Here is a 12094-nt window from a genome sequence, read left to right on the forward strand (position 1 = left end):
ATTAATTTTTGTTATTGTTTAGCAAACTTGTTACAGCATATTCCATATCCTCGTATGGTATGAGTTACTAGCACAAATAAATTTGCATATGAAAGATCAATGTCCCCTATGCAAGAGTGTGATGATGGCAACTCTTATATTGTTGCTATTGGATCTATCAATTATGTTTACTCTTGAATAAGTTCTAGTCCTATATTATGCGTATTCATTTGATGTGAGGTGAAAATGTTAAAAGTTTATCTTAAATATTTTGGCTTTTTGTCGCAAATGAACCGATGAACTAGTGGTCTGACAAGTAAAAATATGAACCGACAGCCTCACCAGTTAGGTTTGCAGTTCGGTTTTTTACTATGGCCTTAATTGCAGTCTGCAAATTTAGTTTATCCAGAATACAATATTGTACCTCACTGAACCTATGAAAACCACTGTTTAAGTGGAGGCTACCAACCATAAATGTTTACAAACATTGCAGCTAGAATACAAATGTTGTTACAATCAGAGCCGCGGTAATTTTACATAAACCTGTCATGTTCCGTACATCAAAGATAAGAGAAACTTTCATTAGGTGTACAAGCTTATGAGATATCGCTACGAACTAAACGGGCTTTCCGTTCAACTTTGGGAAGGGGTCTTGTTTGCTAAGGACAAGAACTTTGCTTTTGTGGGCAAAGTATCCTTTTATGAGATTCTTGTATATCAGGCACGCCATGATGCATTCCACCTGATAGCAGCAAGGGAGGAAATCAGGTTACATTATTATCATAGCAAATCAAGATACTGTCAGTTAGAAAAAACAATATGTTGGACTCTCCAAGTACCTCATCCACATCCATGGTGATTCCAAGCCATTGGAGAGTCTTTACCAAGACATCTAGCTTGATTTGATGCGCCTTCGATGGTTCCTTCTCCCTCTGTATGATATGGCTGCAGAAGAAAGCAAAGCGAAAAGGGATTGGTTCATTCTGTAACAGTGTGACAAGGACACCTTCAAGATCACACTCACATTTTCTTCACTAATCTTCGGTAGACCTGGAGTTCAAGTTTCTCCAACACAAGGTAGACACCACATTTTAGTAACCTTCAAACAGAAATAAGCAATCAGTGTCCCCATACAAAAAAGAAGGAAGCAATCATGTCCCAATACAAAAAAGAAGGAAGCAATCAATGTCCCCATACAAAAAAGAAGGAAGCAATCAGTGATAGCGGAGGGTCGAAACTTTTTCAGCACACAAATATGTGAACTTACTGGTCTTCATGTCTATCAAGGGCTTGCTTAAGGAGCCTGAGATCCCCTCTCCTAAGTGAGGTCACAATATCTGCATACTGAAAGGTTAAATTACCAACTTGTACAAATCAAAATGGTTACAGGAAATCTCCAAGTAGTAAAGTCACACCACAGTGAAGGAATATAACATCCACATTAAAAGAACATCTTTATGAAACAGAATAAATAATTCAAGGCAACAGTATATTTCACAAAAGTAATACAGTAGAAGATACAATACGAATCCATCACTTACCCAAGATACAGCCTACAAACTACGACGAGAAATTTAAATTAGCCATGGTATGGAAAACAAGAGTATATATTTAAGACAAGCAATCAGCTTATAGTAATGTCACACGGCAATAAAAGCAAAACTGGGCTCTTAGTACTTTGGCTTGTTTTCTCAGAGGTTGGTCATCATTTAAAACCTAAACTCACGATTACGGAAGTAATTCATATAATGGACTAAGCCTTATCATTTGATGAATGATCACTAGGCCAAGCATACTTATCATAATCTGTCACCAATCATTGTTCTCAGGGGACAAGGACCTGAGAATGCCAATTAGATTATTTTTAGCGTAAATGTTGATAAGGTTCTGATAAAGTTAATCATGGTTCTCAAAAGGTTCACAAATCTTATATCTACTGTAGATTTCCCAACCTTTTGTCTTACCTAATCCCATATAGACCCTAGGGTAAGAGATAATACTAAAAAGTTGACACGCCCAGATTAACTTGTTAATCATCTCGAAGAATTGGTAAGTTAAACATAGGACGTTCATGTACTCATGAGACTTCATGTTAACGAAATGTACTTATACCAGTAGAGTATCCAAATGCACTCAAATTGCTGCTACAGTATTCCCCTTTATCGTCTATAATTTTCCAGTCACACCCAAATGTTAGTAGATCTTGCTTCTTGAAAACTGAAGGTTAACGCATTGACGTTGCATCAGCATCAGAGCCTATGGCCTAGTGTTCTACCCTAATTGTTCACATATGGAGTACTAAGTGTAATCATAACAAAAGAAACAAATTATGTTCATGGGAATATTTGTGAACAACCAAGATAAATGTTTTTGCAATCGGAAATGGTGGTACTCCCTCCGTCCGAAAATTCTTATCTTAGATTTGTCTAAATACGGATGTATCAAGTCATGTTTTAGTATTAGATACATCTGTATCTAGAAGAATCTAAGACAAGAATTTTGGGACGGAGGGAGTACTAAATAAACTACTTCCTCCGTCCGGAATTACTTGTCACTCAAATGGATGTATCTAGATGTATTTTTGTGCTAGATACATCCATTTGAGCGACAAGTAATTCCGGACGGAGGGAGTACATATATTGCATTTCACAATCTCCTTCACATTAGTAAACAGGAGTACAATGATATATACCTCAAGCAGATTGTACTTCTCCAGGAGGGTCCTCCTTGGCAATACACCAATTGACAGCTTTACAGGGATTAGGAACTTCAAAATTTTCCTAGAAAAAAACATACCATTAGTAGTTCCAACAAATGTGTACCCCATACATCACAAGCTACAAAACACCCAGTAATACAAATACCTCAAATTTGATTCGCTTTGAGGATTACAATGCATCAAAGCATAAGTTAGTTTCTGATCAGCCTGATTCAAACCAGAATAAAAAAATATTAGCAGCCTCACCGTTTCATAGGTCAAAATAACTTGCCATAGCAGAATATACAAAAAATGTTCACACACAAGGAGAGAGAGTGAGAGAGAACTTACAACAAGAAAATTCTCATTAAACACCTCCAAGCGACCTGTATAATACATATAAGTGACCTGTGCCGTCATGAATAATCAAGATTATTATTGGATCAACATGCATGTTAATATAATGCTTTGTATTGATAGAGAAGAGAGACCACAACTTTTACTATCTTACCTTATCTTTCACTGGAAAATCTTCAAAATCAAAATTCCTAGCTGTTTCGATACTCCTTATGACACTACGGCAAAGGTTAACAGTACCAAGCTGCATAATTTGAGCATCAAGTGTTAGCCTGTTGTATCTTAAATCACGTATATTGGGATTCCAGTGCATACTACACTTTAGCTACATTTGGCATGCTATCTAGACACTGTCTGTGCTTATTAATACGAGTACTGAAGTTACAGATTAGACAAAAACATTACAGTGAATAACCTACCCTGAAATAAATTTTAAACAGCTGGCAGGTAACATACAGTGCCCCAACGCGCTTAGGTCCTTTAACCTGTATAAGGTTGGAGATTCACCAATAACCAAGAGTCAGAATCTTTAGAATATAACCATTTTAAAAAAGGAAAGCGACAAGATGCATCAAAGAAGTATAATTGATGCATGTTTGGTTGGAAGTCACATCACCTCTCCAACAATTCTAGCATATACACGAAAAATAGCTATCAGAAGAGAATTCATTGTATGCATAAATTTGACAGATGATAAGCGGCGGAGGCAAGAATTAGAGGCCATGGCGGGAGTGAGGCGATAATGCACCAGTATTGACAAGAGCGACCAAAGTGTATAAACAGTAACTTCAGAGCAGTTTCTATGCAAAAACACCACCCTCTAGGTTGATGTAAATGCATCAGCTTCTCCTCTTCTGGCAACATAGGCCGTTTCCAACCAAGAGGGAATGTACAGTACAGAATGTTTCAACATGTCACGCTTGAAGCCTTAGGCAGAACCACAACATTAAACACCAAGTAAGCTATGACTACTCCAATGCAATTTCCTCTACATAGGTGCTTAGATGCTCGCATTATCTACCGACAAGAGCCAACTATATTCTTAAGCACATGGTAAGCACTGGTGCCTAATCAAGCATAGGTGCTACAAAGTAAGAACCTTGTCTGCCCTTTGTGACAAGGAAAAAATGATCACTTTTGCTAAGCACCTTCTGAGGCACCGGCATTGCGCAAGCTCATCACAAGCAATTTCATTCAATTCGATCAGACTCTTGCTAGTTCTTTTTACCATCCAAGAATGCACATCAAACAAAGCTTTCAGAATTCCATACCGCAAGTGCCCCAAAAACCTTCATCAGGAAGGACCCAGCAGCCTGCAGCTTGTCTGGGTTCTTCCCGCTCATCACAAGCTCCCTGTCTGCCTACACCAAGACAATAAGCAAGCAGACATGAGCCCCAAAACCTCAGGTAAACCCAAACCAACCAACCAACCAGCTCACCTTCTCAGCTAGCAGCCTGATCTCAAGCGCCACCATGTGCATCGCCTCCATCGCCCAAGGAGTCTCCCAGTTCCGGAACTCCTGCAGGAACGCGCTGCAACCAACACCACATCAAATCCTCTAAAATCCGAATGCGTTTATCCAATTTGTTCGGAAGGAGTGCAGAGAGGAAGGCAGCACGCACCTAGCAGCCTTCTCGAAGGAGGAGTAAGCGTCCCCGAAGCGGCGGAGGGAGTGGGAGTGGATGGCGCGGAGGAGCGGGGGGAGGAAGTCGGAGAGGTGGGGGAAGCGGTCGGAGGCGAGGCGGGGAAAATCCGGAAAAGCGGCGAGCGCGTCGGAGAGCGGGGTGGAGGCGGGCGCCGAGGAGATGGCGAGGAGAGACGCGAGGTCGGCGCCGTCGGACTGAGAGATAGCGTCGTCCAAGCGGGAGAGGTAGTCGGCGATGCGGCGGTGCGCCTCGCCCATGCTCAGGTACGCCGCCATCTCCGGTGCGGCGGCGGCGGGAGCCGCGCGGGTGTTGGGGTTTGGGCTTGGTCGCTTGGAGGTCACCGACGGTGGAAGAAACCAGTATGAGTTCGATCTGATGGGGTAGTTCTGGTTTATGCAAGCTCGTGACGATCGCCAATCCTCGCCGTCCAGTGCGAGAAATCGATGGTTGAGATTAACTGATAAAATCAGAGTAAGGTTTCGCTTGGTTTGCTCATTGCTGCCATCTCCGCCCCTATCCGACGAGGTAAAACAACTCGGAGGGTGGGTGCCCAAGAGAGTATGTCCACACATGACGGTTTCGTGCCACTTCTGGCGACTTCGTGGCGAGTCCAGCACCCTTGGTCGGCAATCTTTTTTTTTTTGAATCCGAGAGTTTCAAATCCACAAAAGAGTGCATGATTCGTCAATCTGGTAGCGGCGCAGCGCAATCCTTCTCTCCTCTGGCCATCCTAGTGCTCTCTCAAGTTGTGCGGGAGAACCTGAGAGCAGGATCTGTGGCATGGGAGTTTCGTGATGTGTTAGTTCTTGTAGGGAGGCGGGGGAGGTAGGTGGAGATAGCGGGGACGAATCCCTGACAGCGGTCGCCGCTATGAGCGGAGGAAGAGCCCCGGTACTGGAGAAAGTAGAGGGTAAGTTGAAGGACATGCCGTTGTCAGAAGCTGAGAAGAACGAAATCAGGATCGGGAAGAAGCAAGCATGTGCCTTAAAGGCGAGCAAGCACCAAGCAGTGGGTAAGATCCTCTCATGTAGGCAGGCAAAAGCTGAATATGTAGGAAGAACACTCGGCAATGTCTGGTGCCCGTTCTCAGAAATTCGGTGCAAAGATCTTGGCAGAAAGAGGTTCCTCTCTAATATCCATGATAAGGCAGTGAAGAAAAAAGCTTTGGAAGATGGACCCTGTACCTTCAATAAAGATCTGATAGTGATGGAGGATTACGAACCAAATAAGACTATAGACGAGTATGAATTTAAAACCATCCTGATTTGGGTAAGAGCCTATGGAATTCCTATGGGGATGATGAGTAAAGAAACAGGGGATTTGGTAGGAGATCGAATTGGGGAGGTCCTTAATGTGGATTTAGATGACAATGAAGAAGCAATGGGGGCTTTTACGAGGATTAAAGTGCGTACCGATATTACAACTCCCTTAATGAGATTTAGAATTTTGATCACTGATGACGATGAGGAAGAGCAGGAGTTGCCCAATGAAGAGGTGATGGGTGGCGAAGAGGATGAAATAGAAGGGAAGAGGAAGGAAAAAGAGAAGATTATTTCCTTTGAATATGAATACTTACCTGACTTTTGTTATAACTGTGGTATCATCGGACATACAAAGAAGGCTTGCCCAACAAGATCAAGAAGAGAAGGAGCTAGACATTTTGGGCCATGGCTGAAAACTATGATCTACAAGGGCAGCTCAAGTGAAGGAATGAATAGAGGTTTGAGCGACCGGGGGGTTTTGGAGAAGCAAGGGTATGGGTAGTGGAGGCAGCAAACACGGTAGCGATGGACCAACCTGGAGGAATCATGTGATGGATAGAGCTGATGGAGAAAGATTAAGGGAAGGGGATGAAAAGGAAGTTACAAGCCCCCTAAAAATAACCAAGGAAGAACAAGCTGGCTCTGTGGGAGCCAAAAAACTGAATTTTGCAGATAATCAACTTGTTGTTCTAAAGGAAAAGGAAACAACAATGAGTCCTCGCGACAAGTCGACTGTCTTGGAGGGCTCCACATCAATACAGGAGGCAGGGCCAACAATCACACAGACATCCGAAGTTGTAGCTTGGGGAAAGGAACTGAACCTTAGGGAACTTGCTGGTTTCAATTCCAATAAAACAAATGGGAGAGGAGCAGAAATTTGTAAAGGGCAATCAAATGGAGGAAGAAGCGGAAAAAGGAGTAGTTGCTAAGTGTAGGATCGAAAGTATGTCTAGAGGGGGGATGATTAGACTACTTGGCCAAATAAAAACTTATCATTTCCCAATTTTAGTTATAGACAAGTTTCAGCAATTCTACCAAGTCAAGTAAGACCCTACACATGCAAGTCTAAGAGTTGTGCAGCGAAAAGTAATGACTTTGCATATGAACGTAAAGGAGGAATCGGAGATATCAAACGCAATGAAGACAAGGTGATTTTGGGCGTGGTTCCGATGGGTGGTGTTATATGTCCATGTTGATGGGGATTTCAACCCAAGGAGGCGCCAGACCATGGAGGGCTCCACCCACGAAGGGTCCACGAAGAAGTAAACTTGTCTATTCCACCACAGCTTACGTCACACGAAGGACTAACCTCACTTGGGGTATATCTTCATGAAGTAGGCGACCTCCTTGCCCTTACAAACTCCTTGGCTCAACTCCACAAGATCTTAAAGGCTCTCAGGTAACACCTAACCAATCTAGGAGACACCACTCTTCAAAAGGTAATATATGGTGTTGTTGATGATGAACTCCTTGCTCTTGTGCTTCAAAAGATAGTCTCATCAACACTCAATCACTCTATCACAGATTTGGCTTGGGTAGGAGAAGGATTAGAGTGGAAAGCAACTTGAGGAGGCTAGAAACCAAGGTTCAAAAGGTTGGATTGGAATGCCTTGATTTCAACACATAAGTAGATGGTTCTCTCTCAGAAAAATGAATGGTGGAAGTGTAGTTCGTTCTGATGGCTCTCCCTTAGAGTAGGTGGGGTGGAGGGGGTATAAATAGTCTTCACCCAAAATCCAACCTTTACCATCTTTTGACTCAACTCAGTGACACCGAACCAAAATCTCGGTGAGACTGTGATACGTCTCCAACGTATCTAGAATTTTTGATTGTTCTATGCTGTTTTATTATCAATCTTGGATGTTTTATAATCATTTTATAGTCATTTTATATCATTTTTTGGTACTAACCTATTGACATAGTGCCAAGTGCCAATTGCTGTTTTTTCTATGTTTTTTACATTGCAGAAAATCAATATCAAACGGAGTCCAAATGCCATGAAACTTCGCGATGATTTTTTATGGGCCAAAAGGAAGGCAATGGGCCCTGGTTGCACCTGGGGGTGCCCCGAGGGGGGCACAACCCACCAGGGCACGCCAGGAGGCCCAAGCGCGCCCTGGTGGGTTGTGCCCACCTCTGGTGCCCCCAGACCGCCTCTTTGCTCTATAAATACCCAAATATTCTAGAAACCCTAGGGGAGGTGTCAAAATATTCATCTAGCCGCCGCAGAGTCCAGAACCACCAGATCCAACCTAGACACCATCACGGAGGGGTTCACCACCTCCATTGGTGCCTCTCCGATGATGCATGAGTAGTTCTTTGTAGACCTTTGGGTCCATAGTTAGTAGCTAGATGGCTTTCTCTCTCTCTCTCTCTCTCTCTCTCTCTCTCTCTCTCTCTCTCTCTCTCTCTCTCGTCGATTCTCAGTACAATGGTCTCTTGGAGATCCATATGATGTAACTCTTTTGTGGTGCGTTTGTTGGGATCTGATAAACTTTGAGTTTATGATCAGTCATACCTTTTTATATCCATGAAAGTTATTTGAGTTTCTTTGATCTCTTATATGCATGATCTCTTATAGCATCGTATTTATTCTCTGATATTGGGTTTTGTTTGGCCAACTTGATCTATTTATCTTGCAATGGGAAGAGGTGCCCGGTAGTGGGTTCGATCTTATGGTGCTTGATCCTAGTGACAGAAGGGGAGCCGACACATATGTATCGTTGCTACTAAGGATAAAAAGACGAGATCTATATCTACCGCCATATAGATAAACGGATCTTATCTACATCATGTCATCATTCTTACTGCATTACTCTGTTTTTCCATGAACTTAATACACTAGATGCATGCTGGATAGCGGTCGATGTGTGGAGTAATAGTAGTAGATGCAGGCAGGAGTCGGTCTACTAATCTTGGACGTGATGCCTATGTAATGATCATTACCTAGATATCATCATGATTATTTGAAGTTCTATCTATTGCCCAACAGTAATTTGTTTACCCACCATTTGCTATTTTTCTCGAGAGAAGCCACTAGTGAAACCTACGGCCCCCGGGTCTTCTTTCTCATATATTTGCCTTGCGATCTACTTTTCCTTTGCATTTTTATTCAGATCTATTAAACCAAAAAATACAAAAAATACTTTGCTGCACTTTATTTTATTTGGCGTTCAATCTATCAATCTACTACAGTTTACCTCACGTCCGTTTGCCTATATTGAGGCGCCGTACCCGGAAGGGATTGACAACCCCTTTAACACGTCGGGTTGCTAGGTGTTGTTATTTGTGTGCAGGTGTTGCTTACGTTGTGTCGCTTGGTTCTCCTACTGGTTCGATACCTTGGTTTCATAACTGAGGGAAATACTCTATCATTGTTATGCTACATCATCCCTCACTCTCCGGGGAAATACCGATGTAGTTCTAGCTACCATCAAGGAGAATTTCTGGCGCCGTTGCCGGGGAGAATCAAGTCAAGATAACATGCCGTCAACTTGCCAATTTCTGGCGCCGTTGCCGGGGAGGATCTTCAACATAACCAGGTTCCTAATCACAAATCTCATCTCCTTGCAATTTACATTATTTGCCATTTTCCTCTCCCCCACTTCGCAAAAATTTGCCATTTTATTAGCCTCTCTTTTTCCGTTCGCCATTTTCTTGCCGGATCTGTTTTTGAGTGCAATCTTGTTGTGTGGTCATCATGACTCAAGAGAACACCAAGTTATGTGATTTCTCAAATACTAGCAACAATGATTTTATTGGCACTCCGCTTGCTCCTCCCGCCACTAGTGCAGAGACTTGTGGTATTAATACCGCTTTGCTGAATCTTGTTATGAAAGACCAATTTTCTGGTACTCCTAATGAGGATGTCGCGTACCATCTTAATACCTTCGTGGAATTATGCAATATGCAAAAGAAAAAAATATGTGGACAATGATGTGGTCAAGATGAAATTATTTCCGTTCTCTTTGTGTGATTCTGCAAAAAATTGGTTCTCTTCTTTGCCTCGCAATAGTATCGATTCTTGGAACAAGTGCAAAGATGCTTTTATCACTAAATATTTTCCTCCTGCAAAAAATATTTCCCTTAGAATCCAGATCATGAATTTCAAGCAACTTGAACATGACCAAAAGGATGAAAATGATGCTAAGAAATTGCTCAACTCATGGGTTAAATCTTTGGATGATCATACAAAAATTTTACGCGGGTTGAATTTTGTTTCTCATAATCTTTTAGATTCCGCCGCGGGTGGTAATTTTATGGAAATTACTTTGGGTGAAGCCACCAAATTGCTTGATAATATCATGGCAAATTATTCCCAATGGCATACCGAAAGAGCTCCTACTAGTAAAAAAGTTAATTCGGTTGAAGAAATTTCTTCTTTGAGTGATAAAGTTGATGCTCTTATGAAATTGGTTGCTAGTAAAAGTGCTTCTATTGATTTCAATTATATGCCTTTGTCTACTTTGATTGAGCAAAATAGTGATGCCATTGATGTGAATTTTACCTCTCGCAATAATTTCAACAACAATGCTTATAGGGGAAATTTTAATCCTAGGCCTTTTCCTAGTAATTCCTCTAACAATTATGGTAATTCCTATGGAAATCAATCTTATAATAATAATAATAATAGGAACACCTCTAATCTTGAGAATAATATTAAATAATTTATCAACACACAAAAAGTTTTCAACACTTTCATAGAAGAGAAGTTGAATAAGATTGATGATTTGTCTAGAAGTGTTGATAGAATTGCTCATGATGTGGAAAATCTCAAGATGAAAATTTTTGTGCCTAAAGTAGATGAATCAATTAAATCTCTTTATGTTTCTATGGATTAAAGTAAGAAAAGAACTGATATGCTTAGAGGTAAAAGAGAATTTTTAGAAAAAGCTTTTTCTAGTGATTATTCTTGCAAAAGTGATGAAGATATTAAAATGGTTGGTGTTTCTTCTATTGATTCCTTGTTTAGTAAAGTTAAGAATGATGAAAAAGGGACTGGATAAGAGTCAACTTTAGGTAGAAGGCATCCCAATATTTCGGAGGGTGAAAATCTTGTTGAGAAAATTGATGAAAGTGGGTTTGGAGAGGTCAAAACTTTAACTAGTGATGCACCCACTCTTTTGGATTACAAAGACTTTAATTATGATAGTTGATCTTTCATTGATTGTATTTCTTTGTTACAATCCATGATAAATTCACCCCGTGCTTATGAACAAAAGAAAGCTTTTACTAAACATATTGGTGATGCTATGATAAGAGCTTTAGAAGAAAAGTTGGAATTAGAAGTATCAATTCCTAGAAAACTGCATGTTGAATGGGAACCTACTATGAAAGTCAAGATTAAAAACTATGAGTGTTTTTCTTTGTGTGACTTGGGTGCTACTGTTTCTACAATTTCGAAATCTTTATGTGATGTGCTTGGTCTTACCAATCTTGAATCGTGTTCTTTGAATTTGCACTTGGTGGATTCTACTATTAAAATGCCTATGGGAAGAATTAATGATGTTCTTATTCTTGCAAATAGGAATTATGTGCCCATAGATTTTATTGTTCTTGATATTGATTGCAATCCGTCTTGTCCAATTATTCTTTGTAGACCATTTTTACGCACTATCGGTGCCGTGATTAATATGAAAGAAGGCAATATTAAGTTCCAATTTCCTTTGAGTAAAGGGATGGAACACTTTCCTAGAACTAGAATTAAGCCACCTTATGAATCAATCATGAGGGCATCTTATGGATCTTAAACCAAAGATGACAAAACTTAGATCCTTGCTATATGCCTAGCTAAGGGCATAAAACTATAGCGCTTGTTGGGAGGCAACCCAATGAATAAATTTATTTTTTATTTTTGCTTCCTGTTCTTGTGTGTTAACACAATTATGCTACTATTATGATTGTGTTTTTTATGCTTTAATTAGTGTTTGTGCCAAGTAAAGCCTTTAGAGCATGTCTAGTAGAACCCTCAAACCCTCACTAGCGTTTTAAGGGTCCAAAAATGGTCTTTTGTGCACTTTTACGGGTTGAAAAATAGGGGCAAAGATTAGAACCCTCAAACCCAACCCTTATAACGGAATATTCCCCATGAACGATGTTGTCGTTGCGGGCATACCGTCGAGCACCTCGTGCACGACAGGCGGAGGGCGGC

At 41.0% G+C, this 12094-nt stretch overlaps 1 protein-coding gene across 1 annotated transcript; it reads right to left on the reverse strand.

Moving 5' to 3' along the window:
- Nucleotides 1–414: 414 nt before the first annotated feature.
- LOC119301478 (enhanced ethylene response protein 5-like) lies at nt 415–5342 on the reverse strand. Its single transcript, XM_037578442.1, has 12 exons — nt 4658–5342; nt 4474–4567; nt 4306–4395; nt 3454–3519; nt 3189–3278; nt 3029–3085; nt 2844–2905; nt 2672–2759; nt 1247–1323; nt 1004–1078; nt 819–924; nt 415–721 (listed from the first exon to the last, which is right to left on the reverse strand). Exons 1-12 carry the CDS (start codon nt 5251–5253, stop codon nt 596–598), a joined length of 1527 nt encoding a protein of 508 aa, XP_037434339.1. The 5' UTR covers nt 5254–5342; the 3' UTR covers nt 415–595.
- Nucleotides 5343–12094: the final 6752 nt, after the last annotated feature.

The sequence above is a fragment of the Triticum dicoccoides genome, chromosome 5A (assembly GCF_002162155.2).
Source record: "Triticum dicoccoides isolate Atlit2015 ecotype Zavitan chromosome 5A, WEW_v2.0, whole genome shotgun sequence".
Lineage (NCBI taxonomy): Eukaryota > Viridiplantae > Streptophyta > Magnoliopsida > Poales > Poaceae > Triticum > Triticum dicoccoides.

Coding starts and splice junctions, on each gene's coding strand:
- LOC119301478 (XM_037578442.1), bottom strand. CDS start 5,253: ATGTGTGGACATACTCTCTTGGGCACCCACCCTCCGAGTTGTTTTACC. Junction 3,520..4,305: donor AGGTTTTTGGGGCACTTGCG/GTATGGAATTCT, acceptor AACCTTATACAG/GTTAAAGGACCTAAGCGCGT. Junction 2,906..3,028: donor TTAATGAGAATTTTCTTGTT/GTAAGTTCTCTC, acceptor GGTTTGAATCAG/GCTGATCAGAAACTAACTTA.